The sequence below is a fragment of the Macaca fascicularis genome, chromosome 2, assembly GCF_037993035.2.
Source record: "Macaca fascicularis isolate 582-1 chromosome 2, T2T-MFA8v1.1".
Classification (NCBI taxonomy): Eukaryota; Metazoa; Chordata; class Mammalia; order Primates; family Cercopithecidae; genus Macaca; species Macaca fascicularis.
In genome coordinates this window covers 169,132,214-169,158,784 of record NC_088376.1, presented here as the reverse complement: position 1 = coordinate 169,158,784, position 26,571 = coordinate 169,132,214, and the positions used below count along the sequence as shown (strand labels likewise).

The 26,571-nt window shown below is 36.1% G+C and overlaps 1 protein-coding gene across 3 annotated transcripts in view; it reads right to left on the bottom strand.

Moving 5' to 3' along the window:
- Positions 1-26,571, bottom strand: part of CCDC191 (coiled-coil domain containing 191) — an 88,653-nt gene that overhangs the window by 51,768 nt on the left and 10,314 nt on the right. For all 3 annotated transcript variants that reach the window (XM_015445351.3, XM_045385459.2, XM_045385460.2), the window contains 5 exons: positions 25,308-25,451; positions 19,222-19,400; positions 17,533-17,756; positions 14,243-14,396; positions 2,502-2,692 (listed from right to left, as the gene is read on the bottom strand). In XM_015445351.3, the coding sequence (XP_015300837.3) occupies positions 2,502-2,692; positions 14,243-14,396; positions 17,533-17,756; positions 19,222-19,400; positions 25,308-25,451 (892 nt within the window). The remainder of the gene's footprint in view (positions 1-2,501; positions 2,693-14,242; positions 14,397-17,532; positions 17,757-19,221; positions 19,401-25,307; positions 25,452-26,571) is intronic.

The window sequence follows — 26,571 nt, the reverse complement described above, 5'->3', positions numbered from 1 at the left end:
ATCTGGTCAGAGCTAAGTTTCTACAATGAGTAACCATGATAATAAATGCTCTCTCTTATCCCTGAGCTGTCTATTTAGAAAGAATGCTTCAAAACCCTATCAAATTAAATTGCAGGAGAGGAAGCAATTGAGTTCTTCATTTGTTCCCTGATGTGCTTATTATTCAACAGGTATGGATTTAGTGTCCATTGAGGCTGCTCTTTGCTCTGTGACCTTGAGTCACTTACTGTCTCTGGGCCTTACTTTTATCATCTGTAAAATGAGGGGCTGGATCAGATGATCCTTGAGGTGCCTTCCTGCTCTGGGATGTTTTTTGCTTCATAGTAAAAAATTATTATAAGTTAAATATTTTCTAACTCTGTCAGTTAAAAAATGTTTAGTATCCATTCTAAACATTTAAAAATAGTCACTTGAAAATAATTCACAGACACAAGACAAAAAGTTCTGAGAAGATCTTTTTTAAAAAATTGGCACATTATGCTATTATGAAATCCCTATTTAGTGCTTTTATATTTAAACAGTTTAATTGGAATGGAATCTTAAATTTTCCAGATTTTCCTTATACAAGTTTCTTCCAGCATGTAAATCTTATAGGCCACTTTTAACTTCAACATCCAAGTGTCCACTCATTTTATGCCTGCATTCACACTGCATCCACATTACAACCCCAGTTTCCCTTCTTTATCCAACAAATCCTGCCAGCTGTTCCTTTCTGAGTGAGCTATCATCCTAATTCCTTGTATCAATCACCAGGTCCTCAGATTTAAGAAACAAACTATGGGAGAGTTTTCTGTGTTGGCCTCTTTTTTTTTCACCAAAGATTTCTCCCAGCATATCATAGGAAAGGGAAATTGACTAGGTCACCCTCCTGCTTAAAAAACCTTCAAGGATTCACCTTTTTTTTTTTTTTTTTTTTTTTTTTTAACCAAAGACTACCTTAACTCCATGTCCTGGCATTCGAGGCCATTCAGAAGTTGATGTACTTGATGACCACATGCTTGATAATCTCCAGCCAATCCAGATGGCTATGCTTCATGCCATCATCCCAGTCTCCCTGTCTCTACCTAGGAACATCCTATTGACCATGAAGAGCTCAGATCAAGACCCATCTTCTTGATAAAGCCTTTCCTGGCACTCTAGGAATCTCCTTAGCCACAGCTACACATTCTTGTCATGTTCTCAGCAGCAGATGGAGATGTATTATTCAGTTAACAATACTCCTCAATACCTGTACAGTCTCTAGATCTTGTTTTGCCCATTCATCTGTGAGTTCTTTGAGGACAAGGGGCCATGCACCAGTCTCCAGGCCTGATGCTATCACAGGATTACTCAACTTTAAGGGGCACCATGCCCTTCTATGTAAAAATACTTGCATTTATCATTTATGTGATTTTTCATCCTGAATGAATGACAGCACTGCCAGTAGAGAAGTGATTACATATAAAAACATGGATTTCTCCCCAACTCCTAAGTAAACAAATAGTTCCTTCACATGGACACAGAGAGGGGAACAGCACACACCAGGGCCTGTTGAGGGGTGGAGAATGAGGGGAGGAAACTTAGAGGATGGGTCAACAGGTACAGCAAACAACCATGGTACACATATACCTATGTAACAAACCTGCACATTCTGCACATCATTTATCACTTTTTTAAAGAAGAAATAAAGAAAAACAAACAAACAAAAAACCAAATGGTTCCTTTTACATCTGTGATTTTGATTCAAGAATGCAAACTTGAACTTGTAAATAATAAGAAGAAAAGTATTTGATTTTAAGATGATGGAATAAAGAAAGCCTCATTTAAAGACAGAATTCTGTGTCATTCACAAGCATAAGAAGGAGCTGTTATAAAGGTGTCAAAAAACCTCTAAATAAGGTGTGGAACAAAAGATGGTAGAGCAGGAAGACGCATTCTTGGCAGGTTGGCCCTCCCAGATGGATGCTCTCTGTGTCCTTAATTAACATTTTATGTGTATACAGTGATTTCTATGAATGAGAATTATTGGCATATAAGCCAAACACCCTCTTTTGAATTCTAAGATGGTCCAGGATACAATGCTACTACACCAGAACGCAAGGGAAAATCCTAATACTTGCTTCCCTTAAAGAAAGAAGATCATGTACAATGTATATTTTAGTTTAGTTTAGTTTAGTTTAGTTTAGTTTAGTTTATTGGAGACAGGGTCTTACTACGTTCCCCAGGCTGGTCTTGAACTCCTAGGCTCAAGTGATCCTCCTGCCTTAGCCTTCTGAGTAGCTGGGATTACAGGCACACTCCACTGCTCCTGGCTAGCATATTTAAATAATTTTGTTTACTTATAATTTTCAGTTAAAATTTTCTAGTTTGAGATGTAACAGAGAAAAACTGTGATTTCCGTATTTTATAAGTGGATAAGATTACTCTAGTCAGCATGTGTAAAGTTTATTTGTGGATTCTTCAGGAGGAAAATATCCTAGATAAACATACTAGAAGGATTTTCACAATACAAATAATGATACCTGTTTTCTTCCCTAAGATCATTTTCCAAGGCTTGAGTCTCCCGCTGCAACTTCTGGGATCTTGTGTAGTCTCTCCAGGCCCGCAGGACCTTCAGCTGAATCTTCCAGTCAGACAGGGTCCCAGCTTTCCCGAGCTTAATCTTATGATCAAGAATCAGCTTGTGCCAGGCAGAGAAATACCGTTTTTGACACTGCAGTGGAAACATTAGGAAAATCACCATCCATTAGCACTAGTGTTTCTAATATCTAACACTGACAGCCCTCTCCTCAGATTTTCCCCTCACACTTATTAAAAACAAATATAGGAACTGTTGTCTTAATGGAAGGGAAGAGACAAAACACAATTCCTTTATGCTAATAATGACAAGGAATATTCAATCATGCAAATGAGGCATTCTCAGCTCTCACAACTTAAACTAAAATACTTCATTCTCACTGTAAGCCACCAGTCCCATGGGGAGCTGGAATAAGTCACATCTATGACATGAACCAAGGGGCTTGTTTGAGAAGCTTGAAAACCTGTCTCCAACATGACTCCCCCGCCAAGGTGTCTTGGAGCTCAAAATACCAACCATTTAATTCATTACCGTTTATAACACCATTACCGTTTATAACTACCGTGTAGTGCCCTACACAAGTGAACGTGAGAGAGTCCATGAAGATGGGATGGAGTCTCTGGTCCCTGAGAATAAGACAGCTAAAAACAACAAAATCAGCTGGGCTACTACCACTGACCACTTTGGGGCTCTGGTGAGTCTAGAGAGACTAGATGTTCAGGTTGCCTATAATCTTCCGCTACATGCATTTGACAGCAAATTAGACAAGGTCTACTGACCCTAAGGATGTCCCAAAGCAGTACTTTACTCACGATCCTAGTCTAAGAAAATCACTGAGACCTAGTCCTTGCCTGTATCTTCTCTCTTTTCAGCAAACTTTACATTCCTTCTAGATCAAATTACTTTCAGCTTTTGGCCTTGACATCAACCATGCCATTTCATAGTTTCCTATCTATGTTCGCATTGGGTTGGTGCAAAAGTAGTTGTGGTTTTTATCATTGCTTTTCATAGCCAAAAACTGCAATAACTTTTGCACCAACCTAATACTAATTTATCTGTCCCTCTTTTCTGCCTTCTTTCTGCCTAACTACTTCGGTAGTCACCTCTCTCAGGAAGCCCTCCTATTACCAGTCCCTCTACCTAAATGTAACTGCCCATCCACTGTCTTCCTAAAGCAATCTATGCTTTCTTCAGCCAAAACACCCAACACACTATATCATAATTACCAGTTTACCTTTTTCCCCTAGACTGTGAGCCTCCTGAGAGAAGGGAATAGGTCTCATAAATGGGAATGGTAAATCTGACTGTGGCATTGAGTGTGGGGAGCATCAAAACAAAAACTAACCTCATAGAAAGTGACTTCGTGGGAAATATGGAGGATGCCTGATGACCAGTTTCAAGGATGTGCCAGATTTATCAGGCAAATATTTACTGCTTCTTTCTCTATAAAAATACTTAACTTTCTTAATTTGAGCATTTACTAAGCAACCATCACTGTGTTTCAATTTGGGGACTCTGCACAAAATTGTTTGACATGACCTCTACTTTTGAGAAGTTATAGGGAAAGAGGATGTATCAATGAAAAGACCAATAACATAAGAAAGCATCTACTAGAATTCTTAGAAATTGTCCATTTGGCCAGAAATGTTTTCCAAACAGGGTATTAGTTTATATTCTTGTTCTGACAAACTAAACAATATTCTTCATTATAATTTCTCATTAGGAGAAACCATGGCAAACTTTAAAAAGCCCTTTCCCTATGTCAAATGAGGCACGTGTTCTAGACCTTCACCTCAGATCTCTTGGAGGGGATGAAAGAGGGGAAGGGAGAGAGGAAGGAAAGGGTATTTGCTGAATACTGGACACTCTTTCAGTTGTAACAGGGAGAAAAGATATAGCTGCCAGGTTGAGGGGTATGCCTTTTGCATCATTTGTTTACCTCTTCCACAAAACACAGCATGAAAAAAAATGGTGTTAACTTGTGTGCCATGGTCTAAAGAAAATGTTCTGTGTCTGTTTACCACGTCCCTTTAAGAAGTCCTCTTGAATGACTTGGTAAAATATTCTATGTGTAGCTATCTCTAATTTTAACTTCAGGATTATTTCAAATGATGAAAAATAGTACAAACATAATCCATCTTGATAATAATAACACTATTAATAGTGTCCTTCGATTTTGACATTCCTTTTCTTTGTAAAGTTCAAAGCATCTTACATGTAATATATTTATTAATTTGCAAGCCATCATTATAAAACAAAGATTATAAATATTATTATGATTTACTTCACCAAGCTAAAACTTCAAGTAGAGAAAGGTTTAATGACTAAAATCACAAGTAAAGAGTTAGTGGTACACCTAAGGCTGAAACTGAAACATTCCAGCATCCTGATGACTCTAATCTATTAGGCAAAAACATCTCTCCTGAAAAAGAAGGGCACATTTTTGGCGCTTTCATAGTGAAAGAAAACTCTATACATAACTTACCATGGTAGAAAAGCATTGGTTAGGGACATATCTGAATGTAGGAGGGGAAATTTTGAGTTTATAAGTTCTATAGTCAATATGTTTATTTAAAAATACTTACGTTGAGACTTTGAGACCAAAATGATCAGTTTTAAAGGTCTATAATTCAGGTTCACCACAGAGAAGCTAACACAAGAGCAAAGTGACAGACCTGTATAGCAACTACTTCCTTGAAATTGACTTGGTATTGGTTTTTTCCCTGCCTGCTCAAGAAAAGCAATCCCATTAAAATTTAAATTAAAAAAATAAAGTGTGAATCAAGAATAGCTGCTTAGTTATTCTTGATTCATAGCAAACATTATCCAGGTATACAGGAGTCCCATAAATGTGTTTGAAGAAAATATTTGGGAAAGGAATATACTCAGTTCCATCTTCTCTGGAAGAAGATGCTAGTTCTGTTTTTATTTAGAAGGGTGGCACACTTCCACAGTCCTGAACTATTTATTCTTTCTATTCCTCCCTACTCCCAGCTTACTTCCTGATGTTCCCAGACCTGCTTCTCCTCGTTAGTTTTCTATACTTTGGAACTACCATAGCGCTCTATCCCTTTGCTTTTTAAAACAAGACGTATGACTTAAAACCACAACTGGGTTGGAAGAGGAATATGTTCTGTTTAAGCCAGGAGAACTTAAGTTTTAACTAGCTAGGCAACTAGTCTGATTTCCCTCCATTTATTTCCTAGTTCATTTATTTTTGTACCGTTTTTAGTTCTGATAGATTTTCAAATATAGTCAGGCACTCTTTTCCTAACTTCCATCATCTCTTTATCATAGTTGTGGTAATAATTAAGGCTTGATATAGGTAAATAAACTACAGAAAGTCACTGGAGGAAGAACTGTTCCTAAGTACCTATCTATAATAATTTCTAAAATAAAATACTACCTGGTGAAATTTAGAAAGTTTTAAAGTGAAATGGTATCCTCCACACAAAATCTTCCACAATACATCATTTGGTTGTTAAGGATTCCACTGAAGAGAAGAAATGACAGCTCACTCTGCTAAATTTATTACCTGCACTGGAGTTGCCCTCGTTCTGTTAGCCAGAAAAGCTCTTCCCTGAAGTGTAATCACACTACTGTCACTAGGAATGATTGACGTTAGGTGGAACAGCAATTTGCTATCTAATCTTCATTGTAATTCTAACCCTGTCACTAGAGATGCTTGTTCTGATTAATGAAGCGGGTAACTCATCAAAATTCCTCATCTATTTCTTTTTTGTCAGAAAGTTCAGTGATAATTGCATCAAAATTCTCCCTCATGGAAAAATAAACAATGAATTGTTAAGAGGACAAAAATGTCAACAAGTTTACAATTTATTTTTGCTGAATAGAACTAACTTTGTTGCAACTAATGGTCTAGGGGAGTTGGCAAAGGCTGGAATGTCAGGAAGAAAGCTACATTCCACACCCAGGCCCCTAAGTGACTCCTTGCTGTTCTCAGGCCAAAAGAACAGAAACTTTATTGCTACAAAAGGGAGCAATCCCCAACTTCCCTTTTCCTTTGCGAGCTACTGTGGCTGGGCAGAAGACACCAGAGATGCTATGAAGTCCCTGGGGATTAGAGAGTTAGTTTTAAGTTGAAATGAGGAAGGAGAAAAAAATTTAATAAAAAATGGGATCTTTGTCATGGCAAAATAAATCTCCAGTAGGAAGTGCAGTATTGAATTCTGCAATGGAAAAGCAATACCCCTGACCCATCCTATTCCTGATTTTCGTAATTTTGCCCCAAAGAAAAGACAGGAAATCATGGTAATCCTCAACCCCAACTACATATGCTCATAACTAATTGCATTAGAGAAAATATACTCAGTTCCCAGAACACAGGGCTAAGACCTGAACTTGCTGCTGGGTTCCATGGAAAAGCCTAGAAGCCTAAACTTTGACAACCACTGCCATGTGAAATGATACCCCTGGCTATAGACAAAAAAACTACTTCTGTTATATCCTGGAAGATGTGATGCTCATTTTACTTCTATATTAAATTTTTTTCTCCTTCTTCATTTCAACTGAAAAAAAAAAAAAAACAACAAAAAACCCAATCCCTATCACTGTTCTAAAAGCAGAACCAAAGAATAAACCTTTACCCAACTTCAAAAATTATCAACATTCTGCCAATCTTAATTCATCTCTCCCCCAACCAACATTTTTTTCTGAAGTATTTAAAAATAAATCACAGATACCTCATATTGTATCATGCTATCCATAAATATGTCAATATGCCCTTACATAAGGCCATTTTATAAGTTCTTAATTCTGCTAAAAAGTTTCAATTGATAATATTGCTGTAATTATCTAATAGTTATGCTGTTTCACTCTAGAAATAGAATTTCAAGAAGAAATTCCTTAGTCTCACCAAATAGTAAATGCTTAACCAATAAAATTCTCTGGGTTCTTTACAGAAGAATGACCACAATGCAGCCTATCACCTGACCACACATTAGGATGGGGCTCCTTTCCCAATACCCTGAACATGAGTTCTTGTGACCTCAAGTCTGTAGAAAAGGCAGACCTACGGCTCCCTGTCACCTTCTCTTTCCCGTCTTTCTTCATGTCCCTTAGAGACCTTCTTCCCCATCTCTACCAAAATCCCTGTTATCTGCCCACCCTTCATCCTTGGCCCCCGCCAGACACACACGAACTATGCCAAGAACACAGCTTACTTCAGAATATATCAGACAAATGCTTGATTCACCTCCAGGATACTGTGATAGTAAGACAATGACGTGGTGCCTTTCATTCCTCACCCACATGGCTCTCAAGATCCTTATGATATTCACCTGAAATGTCTAGTGTTTAGGGGGGAAATAGTCTACTCTATACAATTTTAGGGAATGGGTTTCATTTACGCCAAAGTCTCTTTTTTCGATTTTTAAAAATCAAAATGTAATCAGTACTTATTTTGAAATACAAAAAAACATATATTTAAAAACAGGAATCTCTGTAATAAAAAAGGCTTCATGGAACTTTGAAATGCCAAACACTAGCACAATATTTAGGTAAATTTGTCCTCACTGTCCCCTCCTTGAGAATGGGACATCTGGGTTACTTATAGGGTGAGGAAAGAAAGAATATAACAAAATAAACAATTTCTTTACCAAAACTGATAACATTTTAGATGGAAAATTTCTACAGAGTTGGCTACATAAAGTAAAATATAATAATGCTTTAAACCCCTCCCAAGACATATACCACACATTGCCCTTGGCAATAAACCTAGCGGGGAGAGTTACATGAATCCCAATAATCTTCGTGTGTGTGCTGGCATTTCTCTTTTTCTGTCGTTTTATTTCTAAAGAGGTTTTTCCTTTATTTCCCTCCCCTAACATAAGAAAACATTGCTGAGAGGATGGTTGCTATGTGTCAGCTCAGAAATGGTTTTGCCTCAGTGGTGTGTAGGCAGTCCTGATAAAACTAAGATCTTTGGAAAGGAATCATGGTATATAAATGAGATATTTAACTACAGTTTTCGTCATTCTGTCAGAGAAAAACTCCAGGCTTCTTTTCCATATATAGTATCCCTACGTTTCCTTGGTTTAGTTTGAGGTGGACTTTTGGAAGGTGCTGTGCCACAAGCATAACTTTAATGATGATTTCTTTGGATCATTATTATTTTATTCTTTAACAGAAAAATCCAACCAAATAAACAAACTAAAACCTTCCCCCAAATAATTAAGATGTAGGTTAGTGTCACCCATATTTTATCGTTCTCTTCAATTTTCACAAGCAGCAAAGATCATAGAGTTTCTAATCTTATTAAGAAAACCAAAATGTATTTCAGAATAGGATGAGAATTAAGAAGGCCATTTTCCAAATAGTATAAGAGTTTCACAGTTAATCATTTGTTGTTTCTGCTAATTAGCAGTGATACACGGATTGCTGAATCTCCCCCAAGAGATTTCACTGTAAGATCAAAGAGAAAATGGGATAGGCTGGAAGTAGAAAGCTTCTATACAAAAAACTAATGTTTTTGACAAGACAAAGAGACCTGGCAATGAAAATGTGCAGAAAAGATGCATCAATAGCGCTGGACTTGTGTTTTGATAAGAAAGCCTGCACTGTTTCTCTCAGTCTCCTATTAAATAATGTGGCCCAAAAAAGATGTTAAGAGATACTCTGGGAGGAACAAATAAAATCCAGAATTAGGTGGGGCGCGGTGGCTCATGCCTGTAATCCCAATGCTTTGGGAGGCTGAGGTGGGTGGCTCATGAGGTCAGGAGATTGAGAACAGCCTAGCCAACATGGTGAAACCCCGTCTCTACTAAAGATACAAAAATTAGCTAGGCGTGGTGGCGTGTGCCTGTAATCCCAGCTACTCGGTGGCTGAGGCAGGAAAATTGCTTGAACCTGGGAGGCGGAGGTTGCAGCACACCAAGATTGCGCCATTGCACTCCAGCCTAGGTGACAGGGCAAGACTCCATCTTAAAAATAAATAAATAAATAAATAAATAAATAAATAAATAATCCAGAATTAAAGCACAAACAATTACAGGAATTAAAGGAACCTAAACTACAGCAACTCCTAAAAACAGATTCTTTAACGTCTTCCTGAAAATACTCTACACAGCTGTTTCTACAGGGTTTGTACCAATGAAACATTCTGAGGGTGCTGACAAGAGCTTCGCATTATCTCGCCAATCCCTGCAAGGCAGCTAGGCATTTTTCTGTTTTCATCCTGTGGTCATACCTAGGCTGCTGAGTATCCAAGGTTCATTACTCAAGGCAGCTTTAGGCTCCTTTAGAGCCAAATGTTAATTGGCACCAAGATAATGAGCCCAGAAGGCCTGCCTATGTGGCCTTTACTGGAGGACTGTCCTATCTACAACCAAGTCTGTGTAAGAGCCCGAGGAGGCTGGTAGATGTATTTTTACCAAGCTATGCCCATATACGCTGGGGAAAATCTAGAGATCTACTAACCATATTACAAATGAATAACATAATTACACTGAAAAGGGAGGCAAAGAAAAGATCTCCCGTAAGTAACTCTGGAAAACAATATTTTGACTGAATACTATAAAGCTAAAACCAAAAATAACTGTACAATATTTTGCTTTAGTGAATTTATTCCCATTGTGGTATGGGTTAGCAATTCTAAAACTATTTTATAGTGTACTAGGATTACCCTAATAAGTAAATATAACAGAGATAATGAGACCCAGGTTTCTCAGTGTCAGAGAAGTTACAAGTGAGCAAGATGGAAAGACTACACTGAAACCTGTGGTGCTGGATTATCCTTGACAATATTATAAATTCACAGTTATTTTATATATATTTATATATATGTATATATATGTGTAGATTCATAGATACAGAAGTAAGTTACAAATAAGGAAAGGGAGAAGAATAACATGACCCTTGTGTTGCTGAACTCATGGATTTTAATATGTATACAGATAGACACAAATAAATATAATGTGTGTGTATATGTATGTTAGTATACATACATACATACATCTCTGTATATATCCATATATATTTTAGCTCTGTCTGCTGAGAAGGCCTAGAAAAAAATGACACTCCAGTAGCAGTGAACACACTTAGTGCCCAGATCTTAGTTTCCAAAAACCGTTTCTCCAATAAAATGAATCAAAGTTCCATGTAGAAGTGGTTGATTGCAGGGTAAGGGCAGGTAAAACACAAGATAAGCCTAAAGTATCTTATGGTGCCAAAAAAAGGAAATGTCCAAAATAGGATGGAAGCATGTTGAAAGAACAAAGGAGCCAACTTACAGGTTTCCCAATAGACACATTGAAACAATCTGAATAACCAAGTAAACAACAATATTAGATTATGACCCATAGAATAAAATAAATATCAATGAGCTCATACTGAATAAAATAAATAATTACATAAATGAATGAATACATAAATACACACATATATACATATACACATAGCTGAAGGAGAAGGGACCGTCTTCCTTCTAGAAGAATTTCAATTAATAAGTATAGAAGAAATGACGGAAACACAAAATCACCATTAGACAAATACAACATTAATAATTGCTGCAGGCAAGAGCCACCAATTAACCTTAATGAGTGACAGTTTACAGAGAAACAAAATATTTTCATAGCTTCACAGTATCTCCTGAAAGACAAGGAGAAGGAAAAATAGCAACTCTACAATGGAGAAACCCAGCACACACCCTTAACCAAGTGATCGAAATTAACATCAGTAATTATGTCCTCCTTGTTAGGATATACGGAGAAGGGCACAGTATCACATCTTATAGCATTCTTACCAAAAATGCACAACCTTAAGCAAGGGGGAGAAAACATAAAAACACCTAAAACAAGAGACAATTATACAAAATACCTAACCAGTTCTCTTCAAAAATGGCAAGATCATAAAACACAAGACTAAAGAAATGTCACAGATTGGAGGAGACTAAGGAGATGTAATAAATAAATGCAGTGTGAAATTATGGATTGAGTCCTGGAACAGAGAAAGAACATTAGTGGAAAAACTGGTGATATTCTCATAGGGTCTATAGTTTAGTTAATGGCATTTAATGGCAGCGTACCAATGCTAATTTCCTAGTTTTGATAATTATACTATGCTTATGTAAAATGTTAACATTGGGAAAAGTCGGGTGAAGGTTTGTTGCGGGAAGTCAGGGACCCTGAATGGAGGGACCAGCTGAAGCCATGGCAGAGGAACATAAATTGTGAAGATTTCATGGACATTTATTAGTTCCCCAAATTAATACTTTCATAATTTTTTACACCTCTTTTTACTGCAATCTCTGAACATAAATTGTGACGATTTCATGAACATTTATCACTTCCCCAATCAATACTCTTGTGATTTCCTATGCCCGTCTTTACTTTAATCTCTTAATCCCGTCATCTTTGTAAGCTGAGGATGTTGCTTCATGACCCTGTGATGACTGCGTTAACCGCACAAATTGTTCGTAAAGCATGTGTGTTTAAACAATATGAAATCTGGGCACCTTGAAAAAAGAACAGGATAACAGCGATGTTCAGGGAACAAGGGAGATAACCATCAGGTCTGACTGCCTGAAAGCCAGGCAGAACAGAGCCATATTTCTCTTCTTACAAAAGTGAATAGGAGAAATATCGTTGAATTCTTTTTCTCAGCAAAGAACAGCCCTGAGAAAGAGAATGTGTTCCTAGGGGGAAGTCTCTAAAATGGCTGCTCTGGTAATGTCTGTCTTATACGGTTGCAGATAAGGGATGAAATAAGCTCCGGTCTCCTGTGGCGCTCCCAGGCCTATTAGGAGGAAGAAATTCCCGCCTAGTAAATTTTAGTCAGACAGGTTGTCTGCTCTCAAACTCTGTCTCCTGATAAGATGTTAATGACAGTGCATGCCCGAAACCTCATTAGCAATTCCAATTTCACCCTGGTCCTGTGATCTCACTCTGCCCCCATTTTCCTTGTGATATTTTGTTACCCTTGGAGCATGTGATCTCTGTGATCCACACCCTATTCGTACACTCCCTCCCCTTTGAAAATCACCAACAAAAACTTGCTGGTTTTGCGGCTTGAGGGGCATCACGGAACCTGCTGACATGTGATGTCTCCCTCGGACACCTAGCTTTAAAATTTTTCTCTTTTGTACTCTTTCCTTTATTTCTCAGACTGGCTGACACTTAGGGAAACAGAAAAGAACCTACATTGAAATATTGGGGGTGATTCTCCCAATAAAGGTTATTCAGAAACTCTGCACTATTTTTGCAGCTTTTCCATGTCAAATATTTTAAAACTAAGTAATCTGTTTTAGATGGGCCACTAGTTTTGTAAAACTCTGCATATGTGTCTAACATTCATATTTGGCAGTTCCATCTAAAATATATATGATTGTACAGTGGACTTCAATACAATTTAAACATTTTTTAGAAAACATATCTTATTTGTCTCTAATTTGTTGGGAAATGTATCATGGTACTTTTTCCTTACACTTTCTCAAGATGACTCCCTGAATACTCGTTTCTCTTCTTATTTTCTCTTTGAAATCCGAACTGTTATTATATAGGAGGAATACTAATTCCATCTGTCTCATGAAGAATGCAGAATCTAAGTCTTTGCTAACTTTTCTCAAAATGTTAACTCCAAGTCTTACATTTCTTCTTACTACATTTCCTTCTGTTTTCCTGAAGCCAAAACTCTGACTAAATTTTTGTTGGCTAATAACTGAGTAATTACAACCTCTTATCAGCTAAAAATGCCACCATCAAATATGTCTACTGTTTTTTAAAAATCACTTTGACTACTTTTTCCTTTATATCTTTGTTATCCGTATCATATTCAAACTCCTGTCACTGATTTCCAGGACCTTTGTAAGTCTATCCCTACATTTATCAAGCTCCCTCAGTATCTTCATAACATTCTCTTTTCTCTCGCTAAATCCATTCATTCACGTATTTATTCAATTAACTTTCTCTGAATTTCAGCAATGCCTAAGGCCCTGGGGTGGGTGTTGTAGGATATGCAAAATATACATATTTATCTTTTCTCATCTAATCCTCTCATTTACAAATCTTCCAGGTAAGTCCTTTTACCTGAAATGTCATAATCCCGAAATTCATACTTTTATCAATCCCACTTTATTGAAGAAAACTGCTTAAGTAACCTGAAGAGGATATTCACTTTTATATTAAAAATCAGCAAGTTATTTTTACAAAAAGACTAAGTGAAAGAAGGGAGAAAAGGTAAAATAAAATGTAGACCATTAAAAAGAAAAGCACAGGTATAAATATATCATTGCCTTAGGATCAGAGCTACTAAAAGGCAAGTAACCAGTTCTTGTATCTTCTGAATAATCCAGAACACAGTGGTCCTTATGACTGTCAAAGTGGAAGCCAAGATTTCAAAAATTGTCAGAGAGCTACCTTAGTTTAAGGTTAATACTAGTTAAATGCTATTCTGAAGAGGTAATTTAGGAAGAAGTCCATAATTTACCCACCTCACCCCAGTAATTTCCCAGGATCCCACCAGAGTATATAAAGAATAGCCTCAGAACAGGGGATCTGTGTTCTGCCCTGCATACCAGGTCAGCTGGGCACAAAGAACAAATGGCATGGGCAGTTTTGGTATTTGTGATGAGGTTCAACTGGACTTAGTTTTTACTTTATCCCATCTCTGATGGAGCTCTTTGTCATTTACACTACAGAATGCTAAGTAAAGAGACATTGCAATTCCCACCTGTTGATTTTCTTTGAAAGTTTGGATTAATAATTCTTTCAATTTCCTTTTTCTTTCTTTTGCCATTTTTTCCTCATCCAGAAGAATGTGAGTACTTTGAAACATGAGTTTTTCTGAACTATTTTGAGAATTCTCTTCTTGCCTTTTCTTCTCTCTATTAATAACAATTTAAAAATACATGTATATTTACAATAGATTTAACAATAAGCAATTACAACCTACTGTAGCAGAATAAACACTGAATTTTCCTTTGGAATACACATATTTTTAGATCTGGCTCTAAAACTACATAGTAGGGTAATTTTTTTGGAGCCTTACTTTATTCCTTTATAAAATACAGATTAAATGAAATAAAATTGTTATAAAGTACTTTGAAAAGTAGAAAATCTTATATATACTTTAGTATTTTTATTGAGTTGAACACTGAGCCATACTTCAATCAAAATTTGAGAGTTAACAACTACTAGATAGTCTCTAATATAGACATAAATTCTCTCCCGTATAACGGGAAAAAAAGGATTCTCAAGAAAGGAATGAGATTCTTACTAAAAGGCCTCTTATAAGGTTACTAGAAAGAGGAATAACAAAAGAATCAGTGTTATTTAATAAGGAGGGAATGGAATCTAGAATAATTTTAAAATAGCTGAAAAGGGAAAAAAATAAACTTAAATAGGAAAAGGCCTTTAGGTAAGTAACCAGAATTATTTTAGTAACTTTGTTGCTCATCTTTCTGAGCATCCTCTTTCTCACCCACCTATCTATTCTTCCTCATCCAGGCCATCCCTCTTTCGCTCACCAATTCAAACAAGCTCATAGCTATGGCCTTCTTATTGTAGTGCATTTAACTGCACAGGTATATGTACATGTATAAAGTATACACTATTAATGATGTGGTAAACATAGCACCTAGTCAGGAATCAGAATTCATGAGCTCTGGCCACAAACCAGCTAGTCACCTGATCTTTCTTGAACTTTTGCTTCACAGTTGTGGAAACTCAAATTGAGAAAGATGCCAGGATACCCTACAGATATTCTCTCATTCATTCTCATATATGATACAGAGGGTACACAGTGTTATTTTGTATTATTGGTGATGTTAACCTTCATCACTTGGTTAAGGTGGCTTCTCCAATATAGAGTTACTATTTTTCCCTTTGAAATTAATAAGCATCTTGAAAGAGATAATTTTAAAACTAGGCAATGAAGCAGATTTAAGATAGCTTACAAATAGGTTTAAAAGGCCTATCAACAATAAGTTTTATTGACTTTTTCCAAACTATGAATGCCATAACAATGTTATATTTCATGGTGATAGACAGGTGATAGTGATTGTTAAAGAAATACAGTTCTAATACCATGAATCTGATTTTTAAAAATAACATTAGAATATATATCTGTTTTAAAAGAAATATCTGCTCATTGTGAAAAACTGGAGAAGTATAAAAGTCATCCATATTTCTCCCTTTCTTTTTTTTTTTTTTTTTTTGAGATGGAGTCTCACTCACTCTGTCGCTCAGGCTGGAGTGCAGTGGCATGATCTTGGCTCACTGCAACCTCCGCCTCCTGGGTTCAGGCGATTCTCCTGCCTCAGCCTCCTGAGTAGCTGGGGTTACAGGTGTGTGCCACCACACCCATAAAAGCCATCCATATTTCTACCCAGAAAAAAGAGTCAGTCCTGTTTCATTGTACAAGCCATGACTTAGCAATTTCTCCAATATTTATGAAAGTCTGTTACTATAAATAATGTTGTTTAAATTATCTTTCTACACAAATCTTTGTCTGGATTTCTGATAATTTTCTTAGGGCAGTTTTCCTAAGGCTGTAATTCCTAGGTCAAGGGATAATGCTATTTTATGGCTCTTGTTGTTTATTGCCAAATTGCTTTCTGGAAAGTTTTAAATCAGTTCATTCACCTAGAAGTAGAACATATTACCTATCTCACTGTAACCATGGATAAGATCTTAACTTTAAAAAGAAATGACTGGTCAGTGAACATTTGTTGAGTGCCCACTGTGAGCACAGCATCCTACTACCATTAAATGTTACTTGTTTTCACAATTTATTTTAGGTCAACCTAGTTTTTCCAGGGCTTGGGAGCAATCTGAAAAGCAAGGCTGACCTTAGAAAGAACTCACTAAAACACCAGTGATTGCTTTCCGAAAGGAATGGCATCTGGAGGAGGTCTCAGCCTGGCACTTGAAGAAGTAAAGCACATGTTCACTGCTGAGCTGTTTTAAGTTGGGTAGAATAAGAGCAATCAAGAACAGAGAGGGGAAAGCTGTGTAGGCTGATGGGGGTGGAAGGGATTATCTGCTAGGTCTTTGTGGCCTCTCAGTTTGAGTAGTCAGACACTTCAGTCATGTTGTTCCAAGGCTTTTGCAGTTCCTGCATTGGTGCTGTTTCTCAGAATAAATACATTAGTTATTTCACTTATAAAGCTCATTTTCTGCATGAGGATGGATAATAGTACTACATCCCGTGAGGACTATTTTTATCTTCCTCTTATGTCAGATATTCTTTTTCTTTATCAGTGGTAGTAAGACAGTGGTGACTTTCCATATGATTATCAGAAAATAAGACACACAGTTCACAACAGGATAAGACACAATTACTGAACATGTTCAACCTCAAAAATATTATCTAACCAAAGAAATGCAAACTAACCAATATAATGCCCATGAAAAGTGTAAAAATATTGAAAATGATGATACTCCCCAGTGCTGGGAAGAGTGTGATAAACTGGCCTGCTGCTGATGATACAGCAAACAAGTACAACCCATTTTGAAAGCAATTTGGCAATGTTTCAAGAGTTAGAAAAAGACCTGTGTCATTTAACTCAGAAATTACACTCCTAAGAATTTATTCTAAGGATATAATTCAAAAAAGTGAAAAAAAGTATGCTTAAAGATGCTCATTGCAATATTATAATGGTGAAAAATCCAAAATAGCTGAAATGTTTACTAGTATGGGGAGGTGATCATTACATAAATTATGGTATAGGAACTCAATGGAGTAATATATACACCCCAGGACTCCAGGCAATGTGTTAATTACAAGCAGAATTACGAATTAAATGTACTTTATGGTTATAATTAAGTATGAAAAGGGACCAAGATCAGGAGGAAACAAGGAAAAATGAAATTAGTTAATTTGTTAAGACGGTGGAATAGTGAGTGATTTCTCTTTTGTGTTTTGTTATTGCAATGTTTGCCCACTTTAAAAACTTCAGAGCACTTCTAAAATGACTGCTTAAACAGAGAAACCCCACAGTGCTTATCACACTGGCTTACATTTTCCATGCTTCTTTCACAGTGCGTCTCCTCTCAATTATCTCCCTCCGCAGCTTCACCATCTCCCTTTGAATCTCCTCTTCCTCTTTCTTGGCCTCCAGAGCCTTCCTTTTCTTCTCTTCTTGCACCAGACACTGAGCCTCCAAGAAGGCCGATTTTTTCAGGGTCTTTTGTATTCTCTGGTACTCCAGTTCTTTCTCACGTCTTAAGCGATTTTCTTTTACCTTAAAGCAAATATAATAAAGATGAAGTGTGGCCTTTCAAGTAGAAAGGGATATGAAAAACCTTACAATACATTTTGAAGTTCAGAATATAACCAGTTTGAAATATTCTGACCCAGAACTCCACTATTTACTGGTAGGATAGGAGGAATTCATCTGTTTACTGGGTAAAGACCAATATAAAATTTTAGATGCAGTCAGATGAAGATGACTCAAATAATCTGGGAATGATCCACATCACAGAAAAGTAGAGAATCTAATGAGTCAGATCCCAAGTTCTGGATTCTCATTTAGTAATGATTTCTCACTTGTAACGACTGTCCAAGGTGTACATTACTGCTTTTATTATATTTAGGTCATATCTGCATTCTAATTATAATTTAAGAAAGAACAGAACTTTTTTGGAAGCCACATTGTGAATGATAGAACAGTGATTTATTGACTTTAGGAATACCACAACCCTTTATTCATTTCTATTATTATTATGTAAATATAGCAGTGATTCTGGATCATATTTGGAAATCAAAAACATGAAAAAGCACATTCATTTTTTTCAAACCTATTAATCCTTTAGAGAGCTTGAGTAGCTATGAATTAAGGAAAGGTCCTTTCCTTCCTGCTTCACCTAACTTTACCCTTATCTTACTCTCTAGTTGTGATAAGACTTCTGATAAGACAGACAATGACTATATAGCTTATTGAACCTTCTCTCCTCCCTTTTGTCATAAATCCAAACTAGAATCATACTTCTACCCATTTCTCTAACATCCCCAGTGCTGATTACATATACCTTGATTGAATAATTTAAAGCAGTTACTTTCAAATTCGGCAATCAGAAATTCAGTGTTATACAAAGATGGCACACACACGTACAGATATTAATTCCGGTTCAATAGTAGTTCTGGATTCCCTGGCACTCCTTTACAAAGTGTTGAGACACCAGTCTTTTTTGCAATAACCTACTATTCCCTTTGGAGAAAAGAAAGTTCTCACATGCTTTTCTAATTCAAAACAGCTGAACTTGATTCAATTCAGATCTGTCTTCCATTTTAAATTATAATCACAAAATGAGTGAATTTCAGTTGTCTGGAAAAGAATTATCCTGTAACATTCACAAGAATATTAATAATATTAATGTTGCAATTTGAAAACCAAACTCAAGCACACACAATCTACATGTTTATAATAGGAAGTACCACATTCAAACTAATAAGGTTTATCTCAATACTCTTGGTCAAAATCAATTATTCTTTTTTTTGGCTATTTCTTAAATAAATTGTTTCCTACCCTCAGTTTATGAGAATTATTTTTCTTCTGAAGTTCTTATATTTTATTTTTATGCTCCCTAACCAAACCACAGATGGCACCCTTTTTCATAATAAAGCCTATGTCTTTATTTAAGCTTATTAAATGTGTTACACAAAGACTGCTTCCTGTTATCCATTTTAATTTTGTTTTTCCCTCCCACCTGCTTATGTCTCATCTCCATGGTAAGACGAGGATCCTTCTGCTGCTTCTTGTCTTGGTTTTCCTTCCTTCCAAGATCTTCCATCACTGCAGAATCTACCACATTTTTATGGAGCAGATGGTCTATAAATTTTTGAACGGTGGTACTTTCCTCTTCTTCCTCCAAATAGCCACATAAATCTGGGGGAAACAGAACAACAAAAAAGGGAAATTTTTTTAAAAATTAATTTTAGTATTATATTCATATTTACATAAAGAATCCTAGTACAGTAAAAATACAAAGCTGCGAATGTTCAGTAAATAGTAACTGATAATGGCAACTGGTTGAGTATAGCCCTCAGCAATTACCTTCAACTAAGAGTAAAAAAGCTCCACTTACCAAGCATTGCCCTCACCCAAGCCACTAGAGTCCTTCACTGCCAAATCTAAAAGATTACCATCTAAACAACCTTGAGAACTTCAACCTAAACAATCTTGAGAGCTCTACTGCTTTAAAAAAAAAAAGAAAAGAAAAGAAAGAAAGAAAGAGAAAAGCTTTATTGTGGTATAATTGACATATAATAAACTGCAAATATTTAAAGTCTATGATAAATTTTGACATATGCTAGTAAAACCATCACCACAGTCAAGATAATGAATACATCCATCAGCCCCAAAAGGGTCCTCATGCTGATCTGTAATCTCTTCCTTTCACTCCTCCCCTTGCCCTCCACTCTTCTCCAAGTAAGCACAGACCTGCTGCCACTATGTAGTTTTCATTATCCAGAATTTTATATAAATTAAATCATACACTTATATACATTGTATTTTTTCTGACCTAGCTTCTTTCACTCAGCACAATTATTTTGAGATTCATTCATGTTATGTGTATCAATAGTTTATCACTTTCTATCGCTGAGTAGTATTCCACCATATAAATACACCACAATTTGTTTATTCACTCATTTGTTGATAGACATTTGAGTTGTTTCCAGGTGTTGGCTATTGCAAATAAAGGTATTATGAATACCTGTGTACAGTCATCCCTCCCTATCTCTGGGGGATTGGTTCCAGGACCTCCCGAGAATACCAAAATCCAAGGATGTTCAAAAATCCGTGATACCAAATGGTGTAGCATTTGCATATAACCTATATCCATCCTGCCTTATACTCTAGATCATCTCTAGGTTAGTTATGATACCCAATACAACGTAAATGCTATGTTAATACTTGATACATGTATGGTTTAGGGAATAATGACAAGAAAAAAGCTGTACATGTACAGTACAGATGGAATTATTTTTTCCTGAATATTTTTGATCCACGGTTGGTTGAGTCCACAAATGCAGAACCTACAGAACATAGGCTTTCTTTTCTGTTGGGAAAAAGTGTAGGAGTAGAACGACTGGATCATATTATAGCTAAATGCTTACTTTTTCAAGAAACTATCAAACTGTTGTCCAAAGTGGTTACATAACTTTACATTCCCACCAGCATTGTAGAAGTATTCCAATTTCTCCACATCCTTACTAATACTTGGTATGGTCAGTCTTTCAAATTTAAGCCATTTTAACATATGGAGAGGTAACTCATTGCAGTTTTAATTTGCACTTTTCTAATGACTAATGTTACTGAACATCTTCCTTGATTATGCTTTGTAGCTGTTCCAAAGATTTTTGCTAGTGGGGTATTGAAGTCTGTAACTACAGTCATGTATCAAATAACAACACTTCCATCAACAATGAACTGCGTGTACGAAGGTGGCCTCATAAGATTACAACAGAGCTGAAAAACTCCTATTGCCTAGTGATGCTGTAGCCATCATAATGTCAGAGCACAATGCATTACTCATGTGTTTTGTGGTGATGCTGGTATAAACAAAATAACCACACTAACAGTTGTTTAAAAGTGTAGCACATGCACCACATTCTCTTTATCCAGTTTATCACTGATGGGCTGATTCCATGTCTTTGCTATTGTGAAGAGTGTGTGCTACAATGAACATACACATGCATGTATCTTTATAATAGAATGATTTATATTCCTTTGGGTATATACCCATTAATGGGATTGCTGGATCAAATGGTTTTCTGCTTCTAGATCTTTGAGGAATACTATGCAGCCATAAAAAGGAATGAGATCATGTCCTTTGCAGAGATATGGATGGAGCTGGAAGCCATTATCTTCAGCAAACTAATGCAGGAACAGAAAACCAAACACTGCATGTTCTCACTTATAAGTGGGAGCTGAATGATGAGAACACATGGAAACGTTGGGAAGAACAACACACACTGGGGCCTGTCATGGGTGGCAGGGGGAGGAAGGGCATTGGGAAGAAAAGCTAATGGATGCTTGGCTTAATACCTAGGTGATGGGTCGATCTGTGCAGCAAACCACCATGGCACGTGTCTATCTTATTAACAAACCTGCACATCCTGCACATGTACCCTGGACTTAAAATAAAAGTTAAAATAAAGCACCCACAAAAAATCTTAGAATACTACACAAAAAAGTATAGCACATATAATTATATACAATACATAATACTTGATAATGATAATAATAACTATGTTACTGGTTTATGTATATACTAAACTATACTTTTATCATTATCTTAGAGTCTATTCCTACTTATTAGGAAAAAAAAAAAAAATTGGGCCGGGCACAGTGGCTCAAACCTGTAATCCCACCACTTTTGAGAGGCCGACATGGGAGGATTGCTTGAGCCCAGGAGTTCGAGACCAGCCTGAGAAGCAAAGCAAGACCCTGTCTGTATTAAAAGAAGAAAAAAAATTAGCTGGGTGTGGTGGCACACACCTGTAGTTTCAGCTACTACGGAGGCTGAGGCTGGAGGATTTCTTGAACCCAGGAGTTCAAGGCTGCAGTGATCTATGATCACCACTGCACAACAGAGGGAGATCCTGTCTCAAAAAAAAAAAAAAAAAAAAAAAAAAAAAAAAAAAAAAAAAAAGGTTAACTGTAAAATAGCCTCAGGCAGGTCTTTTAGGGGATATCCAAAAAGAAGGTAATATTATCACGGGAGATGACAGCTATATGTGTGTTATTGCCCCTGAAGACCTAGTGAGACAAGATGTGGAGGAGAAGATAGTGATATTGATGATCCTGGCCCTGTGTAGGCCTAGGCTAATATGTATGTTTGTGTCTTAGTTTTTTAACAAGAAAAAAAAAATTAAAATTTCAAAAATAGAAAAAAAGTACATAGAATTAAAAAAAAATTTGTCCAGCTCTCCAATGTGTTTGTTTTAAGCTAAGTGTTACCAAAGAGTCAAAATGTTAGAAAAAATTAAAAACTTATAAAGTAAAAAAGTTATAGTAAGTTAAGGTCAATTTATTATTGAAAAAAGAAAAATATGTTTTTATAAATTCAGTGTACCCTAAGTATACAGTGTTTTTAAGTCTACAGCAGCATATTTTAACATCCTAGGGCTTCACATTAACTCACGACTCACTCATTGACTAACCCAGAGCAGCTTCCTGCCCTGCAAACTCCATTCATGGTATATACCCTGTACAGGTGTAACACTTTTTACCTTTTATATACTGTATATTTACTGTACCTTTTTATGGTTGGATATGTTCAGACACCCAAATACTTACCATTGTGTTACCATTGCCTGTAGTATTAAGTAACATGCAGTACAGGTTTGTGGCCTAGAAGCAATAGTCTATCTCACATAGCCTAGGTGTATGGTAGGCTCTACCATCCAGGTTTGTGTAAGTACACTCTATCATGTTCGCACAATGACAAAATCACCTAATGAGGCATTTTTCAGGACTTATCCCCTTCATTAAGCAACACATGATTGTATTATTGTTGAATTATATTTCTCTCTTCAATTTTGTCAATTTTTGCTTCATCTACCTTGGGACTCTTTTGTCAGGTGTATATATATTTATAGTTGTTATGTTTTTGTGATGGATTGACCCTTTTATTGTTAGAAAATGCACTTTTTGTTTCTGGTAACAATTTTTTCTTTAAAAGTATATTTTTGGGAAAATTAAAAATCAAAGAAAAAATAAAAATAAAAAGTCTTTTTTAATATATATTAACATAGCCACTGTAGTTCTCTTTTGGTTACTGTTTGCATGGTATATCTTTTTCCATCCTTTTCCTTTTAACCTATTTGTACTTTAAATTGAACCTATGTCTCTTGTAGATAGTATATAGCTAAGTCATGTATTTTTTATCCATTCTGCCAATCTCTGCATTTGGACTGAAGTGTTTAATTAAATGCATTTATATTTAATGTAATTCCTGACAAAGCTTACACTTATCATTTTGGTATTTGTTTTCTACATGTCTTATGTAAATGGCCTTTATCAAGTTGAAGAATTTCTCTTGCATTACTAGTTTGCTGAGAAGTTTTTATCAGGAATGCATGTTGGATTTTGTTAAGTGCTTTTTCTGTGTCTATTGAGATAATATGTTAATTAATATTTTTGGTAAACATCCTTTTTAATGGTTACATAAATATTTGTTCAATATTTCAATTTAAAAAAAACTCTACCAGCATATGATGATTGAGACCTGGCATGATACTAGATGATATCAACCAATCTAAGTAAAGGGACATAATTAGATCTATTAGCACTATATCAAAAGAAGTAATAGTTTCATTAGATTCCATATATTTGCTTCAGAACAAATACGAAGTACTGAAGTACCACACTTTAATAATGACAATAATAAACTAGAAAATATCCAGAAGGCAGCAACGAGGATGAGAAGACCTAGAAACCATGTGGTATAAAAAACTTGTTGAGAGTACTGGTGCTATTTAATCTGGAAACATAGAACTATATGAGTGGTCAAATATGGTAACAGCTCCTACAAAAAATAAAACGTTCTTGAGAGAGAACATGTTATTTTTGTTGTACCATAGGGTAAAAAGTTACTGAAGACAAAATCCTAATTCTCCTAACTAAGGGAAACTGCTATGAGGATTAGAGCCTCAGACCGGTTGAATGGGCTCCCGGCAAAGTGCAGGCTCTCACTCCTGGGAGGTGTTCAGGCAGAGGATACGTCACTACAAGTTAGGGACACTGTAGAATGATCTCTATCTGGGTCGGGGAGGAGAATAGATCAGACTACCTAGTCTTGAAGGATTCTTCTAATTTGACAAGCTGATAGTTTTGTGATCCTCAACCTGGGGATTTTACAGAGTCCTAAACAAGGGGTATGATGTCAGGTGAATTCACCAAGTGTATCTGAGTCATGTATGGGGAGCTGCCCCACCATTACCATAACCACTCCTATGCTCAGGGGAAAAAATATACAGACCCTTGAGTGTATTAGATAAACACTCAGACATCAGCCATCTAACTTGTCTGACACTGGCTCTGTGCACAATAGTGGCTTTTCCCTCCTCTGGGAAAAAAAAAAAAAAAAAAAAAACTAGAAAAGTAATAACCTCCCTTATAAGTAATAACTAACAGATAAATAAGAAGCACTTTATAAATTTAAAAATGACATATGAGCACTTAAATGTAGTCTGCATCAAAGTAAATAGTCCAGTGATATATGAGGAAGAGGCACTCTGAAACAGCATTAATTGCTATTATAAGCAGAATTATAAATACAGTTGGCCCTCCCTATCTGCAGATGCCACATTCTTGGATTCAACCAACCGCAGTTCAAAAATATTTGAAAAAAAATTAAAAATAACAATACAACAATAAAAAATAACAAACATTTTAAAATACAGTATAACAACTATTTACATAGAATGTATACTGTATTAGGTATTGTAAGTGGTCTAGAGATGATTTCAAGTATGCGAGAGGATATGTGCAGGACTAGAGCATCTGAGGAGTTTGGTATCTGTGGGGGCCAGGGGTCCTGGAACTAATTCCTCACAGTTAGTTAGGGATAACTGTAATAGAATACTTTAATTTTTAAAAATACCATGAATTTACTGAAGATATAGCATAAGAAATTACATTTAACTATGATAAATTAAAACCAATAATAAAAATTAAAACACAGAAAAGTTAAATAGGTATCATTTGTTATTCAAAACAATTATAAGGACTCCTTAGACACATTCATTAAATGTTAAAACTTAGAACAATAAGATAAGTTCTTACCATCAAACTTGTCATATTTCAAATGGTCATTGGCTTCCGGCACAAGAGAGACACTTGACACAGTGTTTTTAGCATCACCTTCTTCATCACTTGCTAATTCTTGCTTAAGTTTGGAGTCTAACCAGTCATTGACCAGCTCCTGAGCTACAATAAAACAAAAACACATTTTAAATATTTCAATTACTTCAAAGATTTTCTTTATTCACTGTTTTCATTTCTTCAATAAATATTAACTGAGTACCTATCAAGTACTGTTCTAGACACTGGAATACAGCAGTGAACAAAACTGGAAAAATAAGCCCTAGCATCATAAAACTTACATTCCAACTGGGGAAGAGAGACAACAAGTAAATAAGAGAAAAGGCAGGGACAGGAAGAAATGGAAGATGGGTGTTGTTGTTTAAATTGGGAGGTAACCCAGTCACAATTGCTTCAAATAGAATAAAGTACCTGGGAATCCAACTTACAAGGGATGTGAAGGAACTCTTCAAGGAGAACTACAAACCACGGCTCAATGAAATAAAAGAGGACACAAACAAATGGAAGAATATTCCACGCTCATGGATAGGAAGAATCAATATTGTGAAAATGGCCATACTGCCCAAGGTAATTTATAGATTCAATGCCATCCCCATTAAGCTACCAATGACTTTCTTCACAGAATTGGAAAAAACTACTTTAAAGTTCATATGGAACCAAAAAAGAGCCCACATTGCCAAGACAATCCTAAGCCAAAAGAACAAAGCTGGAGGCATCACACTATCTGACTTCAAACTATATTACAAGGCTACAGTAACCAAAACAGCATGGTACTGGTACCAAAACAGAGATATAGCCCAATGGAACAAAGCACAGCCCTCAGAAATAATACCACACATACACAACCATCCGATCTTTGACAAACATGACAAAAACAAGAAATGGGGAAAGGATTCCCTATTTAATAAATGGTGCTGGGAAAACTGGCTGGCCATATGTAGAAAGCTGAAACTGGATCCCTTCCTTACACCTTATATGAAAATTAATTCAAGATGGATTACAGACTTAAACGTTAGACCTAAAACCATAAAAACCCTAGAAGAAAACATAGGTAATACCATTCAGGACTTAGGCATGGGCAAGGACTTCCTGTCTAAAACACCAAAAGCAATGGTAACAAAAGCCAAAATTGACAAATGGGATCAAATTAAACTAAAGAGCTTCTGCACAGCAAAAGAAACTACCATCAGAATGAACAGGCAACCTACAGAATGGGAGAAAATTT